Raw genomic sequence first — 18064 nt, 5'->3', positions numbered from 1 at the left:
AGCTTGTGCATGCGCCTAGAGAGAAACGTCGAGACACGTTTGCGCAACAGCAATTGAACTTGTGTTTTTTTTCCACTGAGACGCAATATTTTCACACATCTTGAGAAGACGATATACTCACTGACTCACCCGAGTCTCATATCTTACCTCAGTCTTGCGCCGCGACAGGCTTCGTTGCGCCTCTCCTCCTTATTCTTCTCGATTCCTCATCTTTCCTCTCCCATCCTCCTCATCATCAGCATCATCCGCCATGGCCCAGCAACAGCAACAGACTCCTCTCCCCGAGGCCATCGCCTCCCAGCCCTGGAACCCTTCAACCTGGCGCTCAAAACCCATCAAGCAGTCTCCCGCCTATCCAGACCCCTCCAAGCTCAAAAAGGCCGTCACCGAGCTGGGCCGGATGCCTCCCCTCGTCCACCCCAACGAGATCAACGCCCTGAAAGCCCACCTGCGCGAGGTCGCCCAGGGAAACGGCTTCCTGCTGCAGGGTGGCGATTGCGCCGAGTTGTTTGACTACTGCGAGCAGGGCGCCATCGAGTCCAAGATCAAGCTGCTGCTGCAGATGAGTCTGGTGCTCATCTGGGGCACCAACAAGCGGGTTGTGCGAATTGGTCGCATGGCTGGCCAGTATGCGAAGCCAAGATCTAGTCCGACGGAGATGGTCAATGGCCAGGAGCTGCCGAGCTTTAGAGGCGACATTCTCAATGGCTACCATGTTGATGAGCGAGAGATTGATCCTAACCGTCTCCTCAAGTGAGTCTCTTCTTTCTGCTTATAATAACAATGTTCAGTCTCTTCCATGCTAACATTTATCGAAAGAGCGTACCACCACTCCGCTGCTACGCTCAACTACATCCGCACTGCCCTCTCCTCCGGCATTGCTGACCTCCACCGACCTCTCGACTGGGGCCTGGGCCACGTCCGCGACCCCGTCCTCAAGGAAAAGTACTCCAAGATCGCCTCCAGCATCCAGCAGACCCTGCGCTTCCTCCAGGTCATCAACGCCCGCCCCGGCGAGCTCGAGACAGTCGAGCTCTACACCAGCCACGAGGGCCTCCTGCTCGAGTACGAGCAGCCCCTGACTCGCCTCATGGAGAAGCCCACCCACCCAGGCGTCAGCAGGCCCGGCACTCCTCCCGGCTCATCGCCCACCATCAGACCCGTCGCTGGTGATGAATCCAAGGAGTACTACGACACCTCTGCTCACTTCGTCTGGATCGGTGACCGCACGCGCCAGCTCGACCACGCCCACGTCGAGTTCTTCCGCGGCATCGCCAACCCCATCGGCATCAAAGTCGGCCCTACCACGCCCACCGAGGACCTCCTCGCCCTCCTCCGTACCCTCAACCCCTCCCGCGAGCCCGGCAAAATCACCCTCATCACCCGCTACGGCGCCGGCAAAGTCGCCTCCTTGCTCCCCACGCACATCCGCGCCGTCGAGGACTCCGAGTACCGCAGCTGCGTCGTCTGGCAGTGCGACCCCATGCACGGCAACACCCTCTCCACGCCCACGGGCATAAAGACCCGCCGCTTCAACGACATCTACAGCGAGCTCGAGCAGTCGCTGCGCATCCACAAGGAGCAGGGCAGCTACCTTGGCGGCGTCCACCTCGAGCTTACGGGCGATGCCGTCACCGAGTGCCTGGGCGGCAGCGAGGGGCTCGACGAGGACGACCTTTCGACGAATTACACCTCCTTCTGCGACCCGAGACTCAACGAGAAGCAGGCTCTTGAGCTCGCGTTTTTGGTGGCCGACCATTACTCCCGGGAGCACAAGAAATGAAGATTGCAATTGTTTGTTATGAAAGAGAATGAAGAAAATGAATAAAAAGTTAAGCAAAAGATGAGAGATGTGAATTCGAAAAAAAGAACGACGGTTTTGTATATAGGTCTACCAAATTGGGTGCTGCATTGGGAAAAATGGAACGTGGGTAAAAGAATGATATGAGATGGAAAACACGAGGATACACCTCCACAGCATGAGTCGATATCTAACGCGCAAATGCATAAATTCAACATGATTTCAGTCCTAACAGCGCTCACTCTCGTGCTAATATACTAGGGAGGCGACTCCCTCTTTGTCCAGGCAGCCCATTGTCTCTCGACAAAGACGTATAAAGATAGATATAAACAGGCTTATGCATCCTCCCCTAATCATCCTCTTCAGTGTAAGTAAATCGTTTGCGCGCCCTCGAAAGCATCTCCCTTTTCCAGCTTCTGCCATGAGCTAACTGCGCCAGCCTCCACACACACCATGTTCTTCCAACCATCCTTGGGCTGGAAGTCGCCCATGCCGGCAGCCTTGTCGACCCAGGGGTTCCAAACGACCACGTCGTCGAGGTTATCGCGCACAACGCGGAACTTTTCCACGCCGCCTTCGGTGATGATGACGGGGTGTCCAGGTCCCTTGACGGGAGTGTAGACGCGGTCGGTCTCGCCGGAGAAGGTGATGGGGTCGGAGGATTGGGTCTTGTCCTTGACGCCGTCGACCTTGTCGTGGAAGGGGGAGTCTTCGAGACCAGTGACCTGGACGGAAGCGATGTCCTTTGCGAATTCAGATTAGCTTTTATTACTTTTTGATTGTATAATGAGAATGATGTAATTTACCTTGATCTTGAAGTAGGTGTGCAAAAGAGTCTGGCACTCAAACGGCACGTCGCCCTCGTTTGTCACCACCAGCGCAGTGCTCAAGCTCTCGGGAGCAAGCGTAACGCTGTACAGAAGACCAAACTTATAGGGCCACAGCTGTCGAGCAGCATCGTCGAGGTTCTCAGAGGACAGACCAAAGTCGAGCTTTACGCTATTAGAAGAAGTCTCGGACTTGCCAAGGAACTCCCAGCGGGAGTTGCGGGCGAAGCCGTGCTGGGGAAGCTTGGAGGTGGCTTCGTGGTCGGGGGCAGTGCCAAAGACCTAAGAGTATGGCGTATTAGACAAAATATGTTTTTAATCAACTTCCCTTGTACCCAAAGACAAAAAGATATGTAGCTCTTTTTGTTGGGTGCAAGTCGGGCGAGTAGCGGAATAGACATACCGGGAAGACCAAAGGAATACCTCCGCGCACAGCCTTTGTTCCATCCAGCTTCGCGCCCTCACTCAGCCACAGCTTCTCATCGCCCGAAGCATCCTTCCAGCTCAGCACGGTGGCGCCGAACAGAAGGATCTCGACGCTCTCGCCCGTGGGCAGAACCGCTGTGACGCGCGAGCTGCCGTCTGAGATGGTGACCTGGGCCTGAGGCTGAAGACCGGGCGTCGCAGCTAGGGCGGAGGGCTTGTTTGGGCGGTCCACCATGGTGATGTGATTGCGATTGAGGGCGTGGAGAGGGATAGTGGGTGGTCTATCGACGGGAGAGGAACGCTCGGATCAGGAGCTTCGGCGGGTTCGTCGGAGAAGCAAAAAGCGGGCGATGAACTGGAGTGATCGGCAGTTGCGTTAGCATACAGCAGGAGGAATAGCTGGACTGGATAACTGGAGGTGCTAAGAAGTGAAAACAAGTTGGTATCAAGCTTACCGGTTAGTACAAGTTGCACCGTGTAAGAGTTGGAAAAGCTTCAAAGCGGGATGAAGCTGAAGAGGATGAACTGGACGAGGTAGTGACTGCATGCATTGCTCCATCTGGCGGGGTAGCTGTTGCAGCGTTGCAATTACACCCCTCACCTGCACTTTAACCAGGGTGCGTTGTACTAGGTACTTGAGCTACGTCAGTAATCAGCCTAAAATTGTCTTGAAGCAATTGGACCAAGAGCTCGTAGAAAAGTACATGTACCTTCAACTCTGCCCCCTTTGCATCGTGTAAGAGGACGGGCATTGGCTCCTTGCAACATATTTGAAACGCAGCCACTGCAGCCAGCATTGCTTGTGACACTGCCGGGATGCAGCTGAATCACATTCACTCGTTAAAAAGACGGTCAACAAGTGCACATATCAGTGCTGAGATATTAGAGAGTACCAGTCTACTATCCATGTACCTGGTTCTGGGCATATGACAGTCCACAGTCATCAACACGTGCAACAGAATAGCAATAATAGTAGGCAGAAAGAATATATACTGAGACAAAACGCCGAGTGCATCTCAAACACACTCGAGCATCATCCTCTAACCCTATTCGTCTATTCTACCTGTGCCCATTTACAGCCTTCAAAGGGCTGCACGTATCCTCTTTGACCATGAAAATTCGCAGAACCAGTGGGTATATGTAAATTCATTCCTCATCGTAAAAGGTTCAGAGAAAGAAAAAGGGGTTGAAAGTAGGAAACAAAAAATAGCAGAAAAAATGAGGAATTATCAGCCACTGCATATGTGCAGCAAGAATGTTCAAGAAAGACTAAGAGGCCATCGTGCAGCCAGTACGCATCCACACTCTATGTGATGCGCTTTACTGGATACCCCGTGCATTCTCTTCGTCAACACCCGTGAACATGCCTTTGTTGGCATCGCTTCCCTCGCTCGTGCTGCCGTTGTGGTGCTCGGCGTTGGCCTTCTCATCAGCCTCTTCAATAGGGATGAGAATCTCGCCGTTCTTGCCGTATCGCCGTGGCTCGGTTTCTGCCACGCGGACGACATCGAATGCTCCCTGCCAGCCCTTGACCTTCTGGAAAATGTTGTCCATTTCTTCCAGAGAGCGGTAGGCTGTCTCGGGGAAGAAGAAGTAGACGCACGGAACTATAAAGGCGTTGAGAACGGCGAACACAACATATGTCTTCCACTTGATGTTTGTGAAAGATACGGGAGTGATCATGACGACCTATTAATGAGTGTTAGCATATGTTAAACTTTGATGGATGATTATGCAAGACTAATGATAGGAACCATACCAAAAAGTTGAAGATCCAGTTGGAGGAAGTCGACAAAGCATTCGCCGGTGCACGTGTTCGTAGAGGGGTAATCTCGGCCGGGTACAGCCAGGTCATTCCCAACCAACCAACAGCGAAGAAGGTGTTGAATACGAACAAGAAGACGATACCTGCGATCTGGAAAGGCTTCTCTGTTGGGCGCGAGTTTACGCCAGCCAGAATGGCCATGGTAGCGGCCTGGCCAACGGCACCGAAGAGCATGAGCTTGCGACGTCCAACGCGCTCCACAAGGAAGACGGCGGGCCAGGAAGCAATGAAGTACTCGGTACCGTTGAGAGCAGCGAGAAGACGAGACATGAAGGGAGACATGCCAAGATCAGAGTAGATCTTGGCAGCATAGTATGTGATGAGGTTAATACCGGAAATCTGCTGGAACATCTGGTTGACATAGGCGATGATGGTTCGGTGGAGGGTGCGGTTGTGATCGTTTGCGAAAAGCTCGCCGTAGGTGCCCTTGCTCATTTCCAAAGCAGTCTCCTTGATGGCTTGGAATTCGTTCTCAACGTGCTTGTCTCGAAGGTCGACGTCTGCAATGGCGGCGATGACCTCTCTGGCCTCTTCTTCGCGACCCTTGAGAATGAGCCATCGAGGAGATTCAGGTAGACCAAGAACAAATGCGAGAATGAAGAGGCAGAAGACGATCTGGAAAGCTAGCGGGAATCGCCAGGCAACTGAGCCAGGGGCAAAAGACAAGCCAAGGTCGATCCAGTAGGAAATCATGATGCCGCCTGTGATGAGGGCACCCTCAATCATGACGAGTTTTCCTCTTTTGTGGGCAGAACATGTTTCAGACTGCCACATGGGAACTGTAGACGTGTTGCCACCGTTACCGAGACCTGTTATAATACGACCAATGATGAAGTGCTCCAGTTTGAAAGCGGAAGCTTGCAGTGCAGCACCAATGACCATGATGGAAGTACCGAGGAAAATCATGCGCCGACGACCGAGAGGATTACCGATGAAGATGGTGATAATGGCACCGATGAAGCATCCCAGGTTGTAAGATGCCACAGCAATGCCCTGGTAGGTGGAGCGTTTGGACGCATCAGCGTCGTCAATAGCGGCTCCCGGGTTGATGATGGGAAACTGGTTAAGGAAGATGGGTAGAGTCAGGATACCGCCCATGACACCCTGATCTGTGGCATGTCAGCTCATGAAGGAAATGATGATGGTGTGTTAGAATAATTGGAGCTTACCATAGCCAAAGAGCAAAAAGTCACAGCCAGCAATGCAGCCGATGGCCCAGTTGAGGGCTTGGCCTCTGAGGCCGAAATACTTCTTCATGATGGTAAATTTGGTTGTCTCTCTTCTTCTGCTTCTGCCTTGCTCTGCTGTATATCGAATTGCCCCCGTTCTTAAGGAGGAGGAGTAGAAGAGGGAAGTGGATGAAGATGGCAGGCTGAGAAGGACAAGATCAGCACCATAGAGGAGGGAGGTATCCCGGCCTTTTAAGTCGCATCGCGGCTACACAGTCGGTATGCAGAATGAACCGCAAACTGGGCCACCGACACGACGGACCGGAGTACATTACGGGCCAAGATGAAGATGGAGGGCTCCGTCACACCAGAAAACTGGGGACCCTGAGATCGTCCATGGCCGTTCCCGTCAACCCTTGTAGTAGCTGGTGAAGGCGCTGTACTCGTACAGTAGCAATCAAGCAAGCCGGATGGACCCTCCAGTCCAGTGGCTGGTCCGGGGTGTGTACATACTCGTCCATGCGGGCAACGTGCGAGTAGCGTCTGTTTGTTTCACATGCGGGATGAGGAATTGGAGGTCAGTGGCGTGGAGAAGAAAAAGAAGCCGATCGTTGTCTAGTAGAACAAGTACGAAGCAGTAGCCTGAGTTTTCCTCCAATACTGGATTTGGGCCTTGCAGAAACCCCCACCGCCTTGCACGTGCTGGAGCAGATGCTCTTTCCTCTTCTTTAATCCATTACTTAAGCTGAATATTCCTACCGCAACTGCATTCGAGAGCATCTAATCACACTGATGCAAAGAGATGGCAAACTCTGATTCTGTGCCTCGTACACGATATTCGATACTGTGCTGCGGATAGCCTGTATTACCATCTTCGTCTTTTTTGGCCCCTGTCCGCTAACTGCTCTAGTGCTTTGCCATGCAGACAAAATCCACAAAAAAGTTCCCCGTCAGCCAACCTACCGGCCGAATCGTATAAGTCGATGCCAAGATGGAACGCCAACGCGCACAGTACAGTACGTGGAATGTGGCCAAAAACCTATTAGGAGGCTTATTCCGATTTTGCTCCTGCTGAAAGAACACGCTATCTCATCATCAAATCACCAATACCCAGCTATTTGGCTCGGAGAGAGAAAAAATTGCCGCCTTCAAGAAGCCCAATCTGGAGATGGTACAAACCGCCTGGAGAAACGTGGGGAAAGCGACGTCACCCGCCGAATCACAATCATGCTTAATAGTTCACACGGTGGATCTCGGTGGGAAACCGTTCCTTGGCTGCCTGGACACGCGCTTTCGAACAAGACCGGGAAGTAAAAAGCCACTCAACATGCGGAGGGATTATGAATCGGATGCCCTTTCACGTAACGTGAATAACTGTGGCGGCGAGGCTTCCAAAATGGCGGCGTCGAGAAGACATCTGCAGCGAGTGGCGTATACCAGCTAGGAAACCCGATTTCCTCTCTTTGGCCTAATGCCCTGCTAGTTTTGTTCTTTAAAATCGTTCCAGTAAGAAGCCGGTAAGAAGCCAGCAAGCAGGCTGACTCTGGTGTGTATGCGGGAGCCGGGGCGGATCGGTCAGCGTCAGCGACACAAAGGGAAAATAGGTGCTGCATCGGAGAAAATCTAGGCACATCTTTGTCTCGAGCGCTAGCTGATCGAAGCATGCTAGTTTTCGAACTCACGCCGCCTTGTCTTGATGTGGTGTGCAGAATTTCGTTTCGCGGGTGCCGGCCATCGAACAACATGCTTCGACGCCTTCTAGATCACCTCGCGATCTTCTCTGGATGCTCATGCTCAATGGCTGTATCAAACTGCAGATATCGGCTGCTTTGGTTCTTCATCACGACGAGAGATATTGCAGAATCCGGGGGAGGGTCCATCGCATCAGTCTCGACTCTTCTTTTCCCCGCTGCCTAAAATCTCCTTCTTTCTCATCTCGCGTGTTCCCCCAGAAAAGAGCTCCCCAGGTTTCCCCAGACGCCCAACACTGAAGCTATCCCGGCCCCCTTTCTTCCCTCTGGAAATACCCAAAGAAGCGATCCGAGGCACACATGGCCATGCGAAACCTGGGGTAAATTGGGTCTGACAGCTAACTCGCCGAGGCCTAAGCAGCTTCAACAAAGCAGGTCCAGACTGTTCTATCGCATGGCTATTCTAGGTTTCTGCAATCTCACGATGGTGTCAGCCTTGTAGGAGTGGTTGACCCCGATCCAGGGTTCGGGAACTCCGTGCTCCTAAGAACCCAAACACGGCATGGGCAGATGAATTCGAGGTATCATCGGCGTCTCTTCCAGGTTCACGTCCCGAGGGTCCACATCAACCTCCCGTGGGCCAAGATTCGCTCAGTTGTCACTAGCCATTTCTGTTTTTGACGTCATTTGCTGCGACGATCTGGATCCTAAACAGCTGATCCAAGATTTTTTTTGTCTTCTTCGGCCAAAGTAAACAACCATTAGTCGCTCGGGTGCCTTTGTATCAAACGCCATTCAGCTTAGGAGTCGCTCTTGTGGGCATTTTACCTGCATATGCTCTCATACGACGCTTTCTTATTTATGCCTCGTACGGTAAGTAGCGGCGAGATCAACAGGGCCCATACGAATGATACAAATAAATTTATGGCTGGCAAGCTGGATAGCTAATTGTGTGTACAAGGAGCCCACACGAGCTTACAGTTCGTTCGACAGCTCCAAGATGCCTTCGACAGCGCAATTTCTGTCTCCTCTCCTCCCCTGTTACTGATGACTACAACTATGGGCTAACATGCAATTCAACCAAACAAACTGATTCCATCTCAGACCATCCAACCACCAAGTCCTCGCTACGCCCGCTTCGCCAGTCAGCCACGCCTCTTTTCACCCCTTCTCGTCTTTTTCCCTACTCCGTATGGAGTACCCCGTACCCCAAAACTAAACTCCAACAATCACAAAAGTCTTCCCCTTGTCCCCAAAACCCCCGTATTTAAAAAATGGATCTGCCGGCATAAGCGCTTCTTCCTAGGACGGCCGTGTGTGTGCCTCGGGATTTAGCTCCCAAAGACACAGTGCATGCACGGCCAACGTTGCCGTCGGACTTCCTGTTTGGGGCATCCGAGGGATGAAGATGTTCCTGGGCGCGGCTGCAGCCCGGTTTGCGCATGCACAGCTTGGCCAGGCTTGGAGACCCTTTTTTTGGCTCGTCATGGTGATGTCGGCCGAGTACCGCACCGTAGCTTGCAGCAAGTTGTACATAGGATTCTAATCCTGTCATGGAATCAGGATGGGGAGAATATTGCATGTTGCCAAGAGTAGGTATTTGGGCACTTTGTCAAGATGGGACTAGATGAAGTAAAGACGTGATATTTTGCGAATTGTTGAAAAAAAATTCACTTTTGACCGAATTTTATAATATGTATATGCACAATATGTTCAAGCCAACACATTCCCATGCGGCCGCCCTCATCGTGAATTCTATCTACCCCTTTCCATGCAAACATCCCCTTTCTTTCCGGAACACAAAATCAAACATCTGGTATTATCCATCGGCCTATTCCGTACACCCAACCGGTCCAAGCTCCATGAAAGAAGGAGAAAGAAAATATGCAGAACAAACAAGCCACGAGTTGAAAAAAAAAAAAACCAAAATAAAAGCAGAAAAACGTTCTCGACGCCGTACGATGCATGTCGTAAGAATTTCATCTCATCCCTCCTCATGCTCTAGGTGCTGTCCCTTCCTCGCCTCTCTGCTTCAAACAGCTCTCGCTTCAGATCCATCAACATGTCCTCCATCTTGTATACTTCACTTCGAGGCAGCGATATTTGGCGTAGCTGCTCTAGACTGTTTTGTAACGTCTCCATGATCGTCAGGGCTTTTGCCTTCTTTTCCTCCTCTGCACGTGGCGGCTCGCTTCCCTCTTCGTTTACCACCGTAGCATTCGCATTCGCATCTGCATCGACATCCACTTCCGCATCGACATCCATATTCCCTGGTAATTGGTGCGGCTCATCCTTGGTGCTAGGCGCTACCTCTTCTTCTGCATCCCTGTTTGCTTCCTGGCTCGCTGCTGCATCGGATTCCTTCTCCAGCTGTGACACCACCTCGTCGTCCGTATCCCCACCCCGCCGCTTCCTGTTCCGCTTGCTGGATCGTTTCTGCGGACCGGTGGTCTTATCTTCTCGCTGGCGCTGCTGGCGTTGTCTTCGAGCACTTCCCCTAGTCTCCATACCTATGGACGCAGGTTCGTTCTCGCTCTCCACCACCGGCTCGACTTCTTTTGCAACTTCAGATCGTTGCTTCTTAGAACGGCCCTCGCTTTGTCGAGACCCTGATCGCTTCCTCTTCCTCTTGCTTCCACCACCCTCGCTATCGCCAAGAGACTTCGCAGGAGTGGCGCGCTTAGCTGCCCTGCGAGTTCTTGGAGGTGATGGCGGCTGAGGCTCCTCAGACTGCACGCTAGAGCGCTCATCGGAGCTATCCTCAGCCTCGGATTTTCCTTGTAGACCGACACCGCCGCCAGATTCGAGTTCATCCGCGAGTTTCATCATTCGGCTCTCGTCTCCCTCACTGAGGGCAAACGACGTGTCGTTAGCTGGTAGAGGGATAGGCTTTTCAGGGCTGCTCCTAGCGTCGACAAACTCATCATCTCCCGACCTTGGACTTTCCTCTACAGCAACAGCATCACGTAATAACCGTTTCTTGGTCGGGGTTTCGGGATACCGCGGTGGTTCTGGCGAGGGGGAGATATCCCTATCTGATAGATCCGTAAGGTCCGATGATGATGACTCCCCTTCTATAAAACTGGAAGGAATGACGTCCCTCGAGCCAGTATTAAAGCCCTTGGCTTTTGTTGCCGTCTTATTGTTGACCTTACCGGCTGATTTCTCTCCTGGTAATTGAACCACCGACACTGCCTCCTGATCACTAGGAAGCGGCGAACCTGGAGGTGATGAAAACTCCCAGCTATCTAGCGAGTTGCTAATCCTAGAACGAGACTTGATTTCTGAGGCGAGCGGGTTTGGTCGCGGTATGGGAGGGGAAGATGGGGGGTCAGTATCGTCCACATGTACCAGCTGGCCTCGCCTAGGAGTTGGTGTTGAGGTGACCAGGTTATCGTATGACGTACTACCACGACGCGGCGTTGTCTCTCCAGCTTGGTTATCAGTAGGGGCTAGTGCTTCAACCGCTTTGGGTGAGTCTTCTTTAGGAGGAGGCGGGGAGCTTGTTCGCATATCCGAGTAGATCTTTTCGTTTTCACGCTGCCTTTCCCGAACTTCCTTCTGTCTCTCCGTGAGGTGCTGAGAACCATCTTCTGGAATCGGAGAAGATGATGCAACAGTCGTAAACTGGACTTGGGAGTTGTCATGGCGGAGTCTAGGAGTGCTGGTCCGCTTGGATGATTTTGCGCGACTTGGCTCGGGAGTCTCCTCTATGCGACGTTTCCGAGTGGACATTCGAGTGGCTGCCTTTTTGGTTGGAGCCGGCCCAGCATCCAAGCGAGATGAACCGGACGAGAGCACAACAAGGTTCGCTTCATCTGGCAGAGGATTGACGGGAGGGGCCTGAGCACCGAATGCACCGCCAATTTTCTTAGCTTCTTTCGATTCCACAAGCTGCTGTTTCTTTGATCCGGCATCCGAAGCGACTGACTTTAGGCTGTCAGAGCAAGACAATTGCTCTTCATCCTTGGCAAGCACATTCCACAGGTCTATTGTTTTGTCAACAATAGTGGGAAGCTTGCTCTTGAACGAAGAGGTTAGAAGTGGTTCTATTTGATCAAACTCGTCTTTCGTCAGTTGTCCTTTCCCTGCAAGATCAGTAGTTATCCGAATCCAAATATGAATGAGCTGTTATAAGTTAGTTCCATTTCATAATAGTAGGTGGCTATTGGAGGATGTATTCTTACAGCCTTTGAGAGCGGTGTCTCTTCGTCATGTTCATAGCATGACTTATCGTCCTCAATCCATAAGCACAGACTAGTTTGGATATTCGAAAAGGCCTTGACACCCAGTTGAGAGAAACATCGGACCAAGAAGCTTTCAATGCTCTCAATCAAAGGTATAATATCAGTCTTGGAATCGAAAAGGGAAATCTTGGTGTAGAAAGTCTCTAGAGCCTTATTACCGAGTCTGTAAAGGTGGTCGAATGGATCTAGTGAACTTGCTCGCGCGGCTGTCATAGAAGTTCCCCATAACCGCTGTCGAGCAGTATTCAAAGCAGTCCGGTCTCGTGGAAGCTTGGCAACGTCGAAAAGCGTGCGGATTGCTCTGAGGGAAGTTTCAGATGGGGGACTCCGGCTGCTATTTTCAAGACAGTCGAGTAGGGCCTTCGCCAGAGGTTCGACAACAACAAGAGCACGCCCAGCATCACCGAGTTGCTGGACTACATTTTCAGAGAGTCGCTCAAATAGCGAGAACCATCGATCCAATGGAAGTTGGGTGTATCCGACGAGTCCGCGTTCAAGCAGAGAAGTGACATCTCGATATTTTGGTCCCAGCAATTTACCGCTGCCCACTGAGTTGGATGTAGGTTCGTTATCGTCTAGAGATAGAGAGAGATTCTGTGCAGCTAACAGCCACGGTCCATACGGAAATGGTGACTCTCTAGGCAACAGTTGCAGGAGTTCGTGTACTAGCTCCAAGCGGGCCTTTGTTGCTTTTCCGTGAAAGAATGGTTCGAAAACGCAAAGGAAAAAGTCAGACAACTCATCGTCATCAGCACCTCCTCGAGGGACAGAAGAGAGCATGGAGAAGAGGTGATGTAAGGGGGTCCGGACGATTCCCGGAGAACTTGATCGACTCTGATTGTGAGATGGTGTTGCAATGGATTCGAAAGTGTTGCCCACTGTCATGGCGAGCTTCTTTTCTGTAAAGGGAAGCATGCCGAGTGCCTTGACGAGGATATCAATGAAGTTCTTGACGCTTGACAGAAACGCCAGGGCATGTACGCTGCCGCCTGAAGGTATTCCCGCTTGCCACACCTTGGACAACAGGCCAAAGGCGTATGCAAAAAACTTGGCGGTTTCTTCTGAAACTTTGATATCTTTCGCTGATGCTGCGGCGACTGATCCGACCAAGGCTTGCCATAAGCGAAATACCAAAGAGTCCTTATTGGCCAAGTCAATGAACTTCTTCTCCAAAATAGGACCAACCATTCGAAACACTTTGTCGCAGTTTCGCCTCACCCATTTCGAGTCCAAAGGTGGGAGTTCATCCGGGTTTGCCGGCGGTGTCTCCATGATACGATCCTGTCTCCACATGCGAGGTGTAGCCACATCCATGAGGTTCGTCAAGATACGACCAGCTTGTAGAAGACAATCTCCTGGAATCTCTGGCTTGCCATCTAGACTGATGAGCTGTGATAAAACAGGCTCCACTGCAACGTCCCATATAGAATCAGGGGAGAATTTATCATTCCCTGGAGCAAATGCATAATAGTAGAGATTGCAAATGCCACCGATGACTGTCCTTTGGAGTTTCACAGCCTCTTCCAACTGTCTAGGATTTGCCTTTCTCCGTAGCTGACTCAGAAGAGGCTGACAGAGGGTCCCTAGAATTTTCGGTGTGGTTTTGCTATCGGCCAAAGTAAGGTAGATGTACCGATTCCAAGCAAAGTTTGCTTCCTGTTTTGTGGAAGCATCTGCCATATTGAAGGCAGACTGGGCAAGAGTTAGCCAAGGGCCATAGTACTGCCATCTCTCCAGCGGGCACCGCATGAAAAGAATGATGGCGCTCCATATCTGCGGGACAGCTGAAGCGCTTGCTCTGTCCTTGAGCATTTCCTGTAGCCTGTGAATGTAAAACTCGATATATGTTTGATCGTCATTCGTTGTTTGAAATATTTCACTGGTTTTTCGCAGAAGCTGCTTCTCGGACCGGAGGGCAAACCCGGCTTCGGTTGCCAGGCTGATTGCCTGAGAACGAATATCTTTGACGGTACTCAGCATATCCGAGAGCATGTCCTTGAGCCAGTTTGAATGAGTAGCCATATGCAAGCGTGCCTGTTTGACGAGGCGCTTATATATGTGTATCCGGCTCATGACAATACTCTTGCCTTTGAGGTGGCCCTCTATTTGATGCAGCGCTGTTACCAATCGTCCCACTCGGTCAGATGTCATCACCTTTGGCGAAAAGTTTTGGAAGGCAACGACTTGCATCAGATGCCGTACAACATCCTTGGGGGTGCTGACATCCTCAAACGCACGAACAGAGTGGTCGATGATGAATATTCCAAAATCGGAGGTGAGAGTCGAAGCAATTGCCGGGAAGTGAAGAAACGTGGCGAGAAGTGTCAGGGCATGGTTGATGAGGGAAGAATCGGGAGCTCCGGTGTCGTTTTTGGATGTGATATCGCGCTGAATGAATTGCATGAATAGGCTCATTTTGTCTTGCAAAGCAACTCGATCGGGGAGGTTATTCGAGGCCTTCAATGCCCTAGAGAGCACCATGTATGCATCCAGTTTCGAGTCTCGGTCGGAACCAGCCAGCTGCTTTATCGTTGAGTCCAACATTTCGATGATGTTGGGCTGGCCAACGACCAAATCAAAGTCACCACCGGACGATAGGGAACGTGGGTTCGGAGAAGGAGACGGTTTGAGAATGCCCTTGACAGGCTTTGATGTGGGCGAAGGAACGGAGAGCGGAGACGATCTGTGAAGCTTTTCGATTGACCGGTAGTCAATTGGATCCTTGTACTCGGTATGTGCTGACCAGACAACCGTCTTCCTTGCTCGGCTTGACATCAACTTGGAGTCGGGCACATCGGTCGAGGTTGGAGTGTTGGCGGCTGGCGGAGTCTGAAGACTGTCCTGGGGGTCAGACGGAGAAGCGCGGGTGAGGATGGTTTTGACCAACAATTCACTGTCCTTGCCTGTTTCCCGTGGAGGCGTCGGGGGTCGTGGCGGCAGCGATTCGAGGTTTGATGCTGGAGCTGGAGCTGGTGAAGATGCCATGGCTGCGATGCAGCATTCGGCGATCTAGACAGCAGTGAATCTGCCAGAGGAGAAGCGCGGCCCGCTAGACATTGAGATCTCGTAGACGCTATTTCCAGGAGGTAAGCCAGGCTAGAACTCGACAGGGGATGCAGAAAAAGTCGTCAAAAAGGCCGTCCGCCTGCCATCACGGCCAAGTTCGTTGCGATGAGCTGGGAGGAGGTACGGAGTGACACGGCCCATAATTTTTGCCGAAATCAATTAAGCAAAACGCGATCACGCTTCGACACGCGTTTTAGCGCTGCCCCCACTATAACTTAGCAGAGGCCGCTGCACATAGCGCTCAACTGCGCTGGGGCTAATGACCTGGGCTCTCAAATTTGTCTTACGGGTACAAGCGATTTGGTGTCTCGCTGGAGCCTGTCGCATGTACCTAGCAGTCCATCCAGGGGCTGCAAGCAAGAGCTCCAGCGTCGCCTATCGCCAATCTCCGCAATTCCATTGCCACCGACGGAGCCGCTGATTCATCGCCACGGCCAATCGTGGCACAAAGAAGAGAGCTGTCCAATTCTATTCGATGGGATGAGATGGAAAAATCATAAGTACAGCCAATATTGGGCTTGTTAATCTGCTGAAACCCTGGCTGTTCCGCAAATTTATATGTCAGTCATCTCATGACGGCATGCCTGCTTCAATAATCAGGCACCGTCCCATCTTATTAATCTCATTCATAGCCCTTGCGCCCCGGCTCTCATGACTTTTCCCGACAATCGTCAGACCTTTATCATCGTTGCTTCACCAGAAGCTTCTCTTCTTCCCTCCTCCAACTCTTGATCGCAGCTTACCTACTCACCTCTCATCCCCTAATACGCCAATACGAAACAGCTGTACCCCAGTGGCGACCAGTCAGAATCCGACTCTATAGTTAGCAGCGGGCGAATCATTTGACCATTTCTTTCTTTGTTCTTTCAAATTTGTCGACAATTTTTACGCGCAATCTGACCCATCCCAACTTCTCTCCCTTTCATGTTCTCTCAGCATCTTTAATCTAACTCATTTTTCGCCATGCCTGGTATCCAACTGGGCACGGCAACTGGCCCTGGTAAGTCCATTTAGCAGTCGCGGAATACTCAGGACATACGTTGTAGCTAACCTTATCCAGCAAAACTCAAGGCAGTGACTGAGCTGGTCAACAAGCTCACCGAGGATCTCGATAAGGCCTCACTTCTCCCCAAAGGTTTGTAAATATCAGCATTCGTCGGTGATTTGTAAAGGTCCCCTATTGATTGTCCTTTAGACCGAGATGAGGCCCTAGAAGAGCTGAAGATCTACGGGCGAGACCCCCGGCACGCAGATCCTATCTTTACCAAAGATGTTAGTAGTTGAGAAGTACAAGTTGCTTTACACCAGAGATCAGGCTAACATTTGCAAGGGTATCTCTATGCTTTTGCGGCATGGATTCAACAGCTCGTCTGGTGACACAAACCGAGCTGCCTTGAGAGTTTTGGCTAACTCGATGCTGCTAAAACCTGAAACAAGGCGGATGCTCGTAGACCAAGAGTTCGCCGTAAAGGCCTGTGAGGGGCTCAAAACTGACAATTGGGATAACGAATTTCTCACGTCACGAATTTTGCTGCTTTCCACTTATGGCACCAAAGAGCATCTGGATAACCTGATTACGGAACACAACCTCGCCGAGAATATCACGGAGAATCTCAGCCGACATGCTAAACTTGCAGCTACCAAGCCTGTGCAGCCGCAGCCCATGGAGGATATGGCGCTCGCCGAGATTCTCAAACTCTTGTTTAATGTCACTCACTTTTGTAAAGATCAAGCCTCTCGATTTAGTCCAGCGGTGCCGCATATTGTCGAGCTATTGTGGAAACAAGACATTCCAACATCTAAGCCGTTAGAGCCTCCTTTCGGACCATTGGTCAACGCTCTGATCAATCTCGATCTATCGACGGCCGAAAACCAAGCAGCCATCTTCCCAAGCTCGGAATCCAACAAAGTCGCCGCTAGACTGATATCTCTGCTTGACTCGGCAATGGCAAATTACGGCGATAATGACCTTGATGTCACCGTCACCCCTCTAATCAGCACGATGCTCAAGGTCCATGAGAGTGCACCAGATTCAGTGCGTCAATATATAAGCGGCAAGCTCCTGCCAACCGCAGAGGACCGGAAATCAGTTCTTGGCAAAGGCAAGACACTGTCTTCAAGATTACTGAAGAACTCGACCAACCCGATGGCTCCCGCCTTTCGAGATGCCGTCTCCCACCTCCTCTTCCAATTATCAGACAAGGATGCATCGAAGTTTGTGGAGAATGTCGGGTATGGGTTTGCTTCTGGCTTTTTATTCCAGAATAACGTACCGATCCCCGCAAGTGCTTCAACAACGTTCAATGCTGGCGACTCTACAGGCGCTCAGAGGCTTGTGAATCCTATTACGGGACAATTCATTGATCAAGAAAGGGTTTCGGAGATGCCACCAATGTCGGAAGAAGAGCAGTTACGCGAGGCAGAGAGGTTATTTGTGCTCTTTGAACGGTAAGGTCTCTCATCCACACAATTTCAGGGAGTAACTAACATTTGGCTACCAGACTTAGAAGCAACGGCATCATAGATGTCGAAAATCCCGTCGCACAGGCAGTGCGAGAAGGCAGATTCCGTGATCTTGGTGATGATGAGGTGGAGGAGCTTGACTGAGCTCACCACACATCATGCAATGTACATGTACCCAGTTATTTACGGTTGCATACCCATCTTTTAGGGCATAGCATTGAAGTCTTAGATCTTTGCAAGCGGCAGGGTTTGGTTATACCCACTTAGATGAGCGGACATATAATATGTAGTAGCATGAAGAAAGACTGATGTACCATTTTTTTCACTTCTAGATAGAGAGAAGGGTGACACACTTCAGATATCTTGGAATTGACTTGCGGTGATTAGATACATGCACTTTCAAGTCCATCTGCAATTAACCAACAGTTTCACGTTTAGGTGCCGTACGTCTGTCTGCCTAGGGATTGCTGCAAGGAGGCGCTACTATACCCGACACCCCCGGCGACGATATTGTAATGCCATCGCAAGATGCATAGGTAATACATTTTA

The 18064-nt window shown here is 51.2% G+C and overlaps 5 protein-coding genes across 5 annotated transcripts; 2 read left to right on the top strand and 3 right to left on the bottom strand.

The window, feature by feature from the left end:
• Positions 1-131: 131 nt before the first annotated feature.
• V8C40DRAFT_3716 (DAHP synthetase) lies at positions 132-1967 on the top strand. The gene is made up of 2 exons (XM_083222906.1): positions 132-753; positions 820-1967. Exons 1-2 carry the CDS (start codon positions 251-253, stop codon positions 1781-1783), a joined length of 1467 nt encoding a protein of 488 aa, XP_083078745.1. The 5' UTR covers positions 132-250; the 3' UTR covers positions 1784-1967.
• On the bottom strand, positions 1874-3771 carry V8C40DRAFT_229113 (glucose-6-phosphate 1-epimerase). The gene is made up of 4 exons (XM_083212414.1): positions 3510-3771; positions 3032-3409; positions 2608-2910; positions 1874-2544 (listed from the first exon to the last, which is right to left on the bottom strand). The coding sequence occupies exons 2-4, from the start codon at positions 3287-3289 to the stop codon at positions 2164-2166; spliced, it is 942 nt and encodes a 313-aa protein (XP_083078744.1). The 5' UTR covers positions 3290-3409; positions 3510-3771; the 3' UTR covers positions 1874-2163.
• Positions 3772-3905: 134 nt separating this feature from the next.
• On the bottom strand, positions 3906-6297 carry V8C40DRAFT_229109 (general substrate transporter). Its single transcript, XM_083212413.1, has 3 exons — positions 6049-6297; positions 4814-5988; positions 3906-4743 (listed from the first exon to the last, which is right to left on the bottom strand). The coding sequence occupies exons 1-3, from the start codon at positions 6134-6136 to the stop codon at positions 4375-4377; spliced, it is 1632 nt and encodes a 543-aa protein (XP_083078743.1). The 5' UTR covers positions 6137-6297; the 3' UTR covers positions 3906-4374.
• A 3075-nt stretch (positions 6298-9372) lies between these two features.
• V8C40DRAFT_229100 (Rap1-interacting factor 1 N terminal-domain-containing protein) lies at positions 9373-15240 on the bottom strand. Its single transcript, XM_083212412.1, has 2 exons — positions 11927-15240; positions 9373-11867 (listed from the first exon to the last, which is right to left on the bottom strand). Exons 1-2 carry the CDS (start codon positions 14969-14971, stop codon positions 9741-9743), a joined length of 5172 nt encoding a protein of 1723 aa, XP_083078742.1. The 5' UTR covers positions 14972-15240; the 3' UTR covers positions 9373-9740.
• Positions 15241-15744: 504 nt separating this feature from the next.
• Positions 15745-17783, top strand: V8C40DRAFT_3601 (guanine nucleotide exchange factor). Its single transcript, XM_083222886.1, has 5 exons — positions 15745-16052; positions 16113-16187; positions 16248-16324; positions 16383-17500; positions 17554-17783. Exons 1-5 carry the CDS (start codon positions 16016-16018, stop codon positions 17657-17659), a joined length of 1413 nt encoding a protein of 470 aa, XP_083078741.1. The 5' UTR covers positions 15745-16015; the 3' UTR covers positions 17660-17783.
• The last annotated feature ends 281 nt before the right edge of the window (positions 17784-18064 follow it).

This window comes from Trichoderma camerunense (genome assembly GCF_050948025.1).
Source record: "Trichoderma camerunense strain CBS 138272 chromosome Unknown V8C40scaffold_1, whole genome shotgun sequence".
NCBI classification, from domain to species: domain Eukaryota; kingdom Fungi; phylum Ascomycota; class Sordariomycetes; order Hypocreales; family Hypocreaceae; genus Trichoderma; species Trichoderma camerunense.
Note: the sequence above shows the minus strand (reverse complement) of the source record. Positions and strands in the feature narration are given on the sequence as shown.

Excerpts from the sequence above, each read along its gene's own strand:
- V8C40DRAFT_3716 (XM_083222906.1), top strand. The coding sequence starts at position 251 with ATGGCCCAGCAACAGCAACAGACTCCTCTCCCCGAGGCCATCGCCTCC. Across the intron at positions 754-819 it reads GATCCTAACCGTCTCCTCAA|AGCGTACCACCACTCCGCTG; the intron begins GTGAGTCTCTTC and ends ATTTATCGAAAG.
- V8C40DRAFT_229113 (XM_083212414.1), bottom strand. The coding sequence starts at position 3,289 with ATGGTGGACCGCCCAAACAAGCCCTCCGCCCTAGCTGCGACGCCCGGT. Across the intron at positions 2,911-3,031 it reads GTATTCCTTTGGTCTTCCCG|GTCTTTGGCACTGCCCCCGA; the intron begins GTATGTCTATTC and ends CCATACTCTTAG. Across the intron at positions 2,545-2,607 it reads ACACCTACTTCAAGATCAAG|GACATCGCTTCCGTCCAGGT; the intron begins GTAAATTACATC and ends GAATTCGCAAAG.
- V8C40DRAFT_229109 (XM_083212413.1), bottom strand. The coding sequence starts at position 6,136 with ATGAAGAAGTATTTCGGCCTCAGAGGCCAAGCCCTCAACTGGGCCATC. Across the intron at positions 5,989-6,048 it reads CTTTTTGCTCTTTGGCTATG|ATCAGGGTGTCATGGGCGGT; the intron begins GTAAGCTCCAAT and ends GACATGCCACAG. Across the intron at positions 4,744-4,813 it reads ACTGGATCTTCAACTTTTTG|GTCGTCATGATCACTCCCGT; the intron begins GTATGGTTCCTA and ends ACTCATTAATAG.
- V8C40DRAFT_229100 (XM_083212412.1), bottom strand. The coding sequence starts at position 14,971 with ATGGCATCTTCACCAGCTCCAGCTCCAGCATCAAACCTCGAATCGCTG. Across the intron at positions 11,868-11,926 it reads AGACACCGCTCTCAAAGGCT|CTCATTCATATTTGGATTCG; the intron begins GTAAGAATACAT and ends AACTTATAACAG.
- V8C40DRAFT_3601 (XM_083222886.1), top strand. The coding sequence starts at position 16,016 with ATGCCTGGTATCCAACTGGGCACGGCAACTGGCCCTG. Across the intron at positions 16,053-16,112 it reads GGGCACGGCAACTGGCCCTG|CAAAACTCAAGGCAGTGACT; the intron begins GTAAGTCCATTT and ends AACCTTATCCAG. Across the intron at positions 16,188-16,247 it reads GGCCTCACTTCTCCCCAAAG|ACCGAGATGAGGCCCTAGAA; the intron begins GTTTGTAAATAT and ends ATTGTCCTTTAG.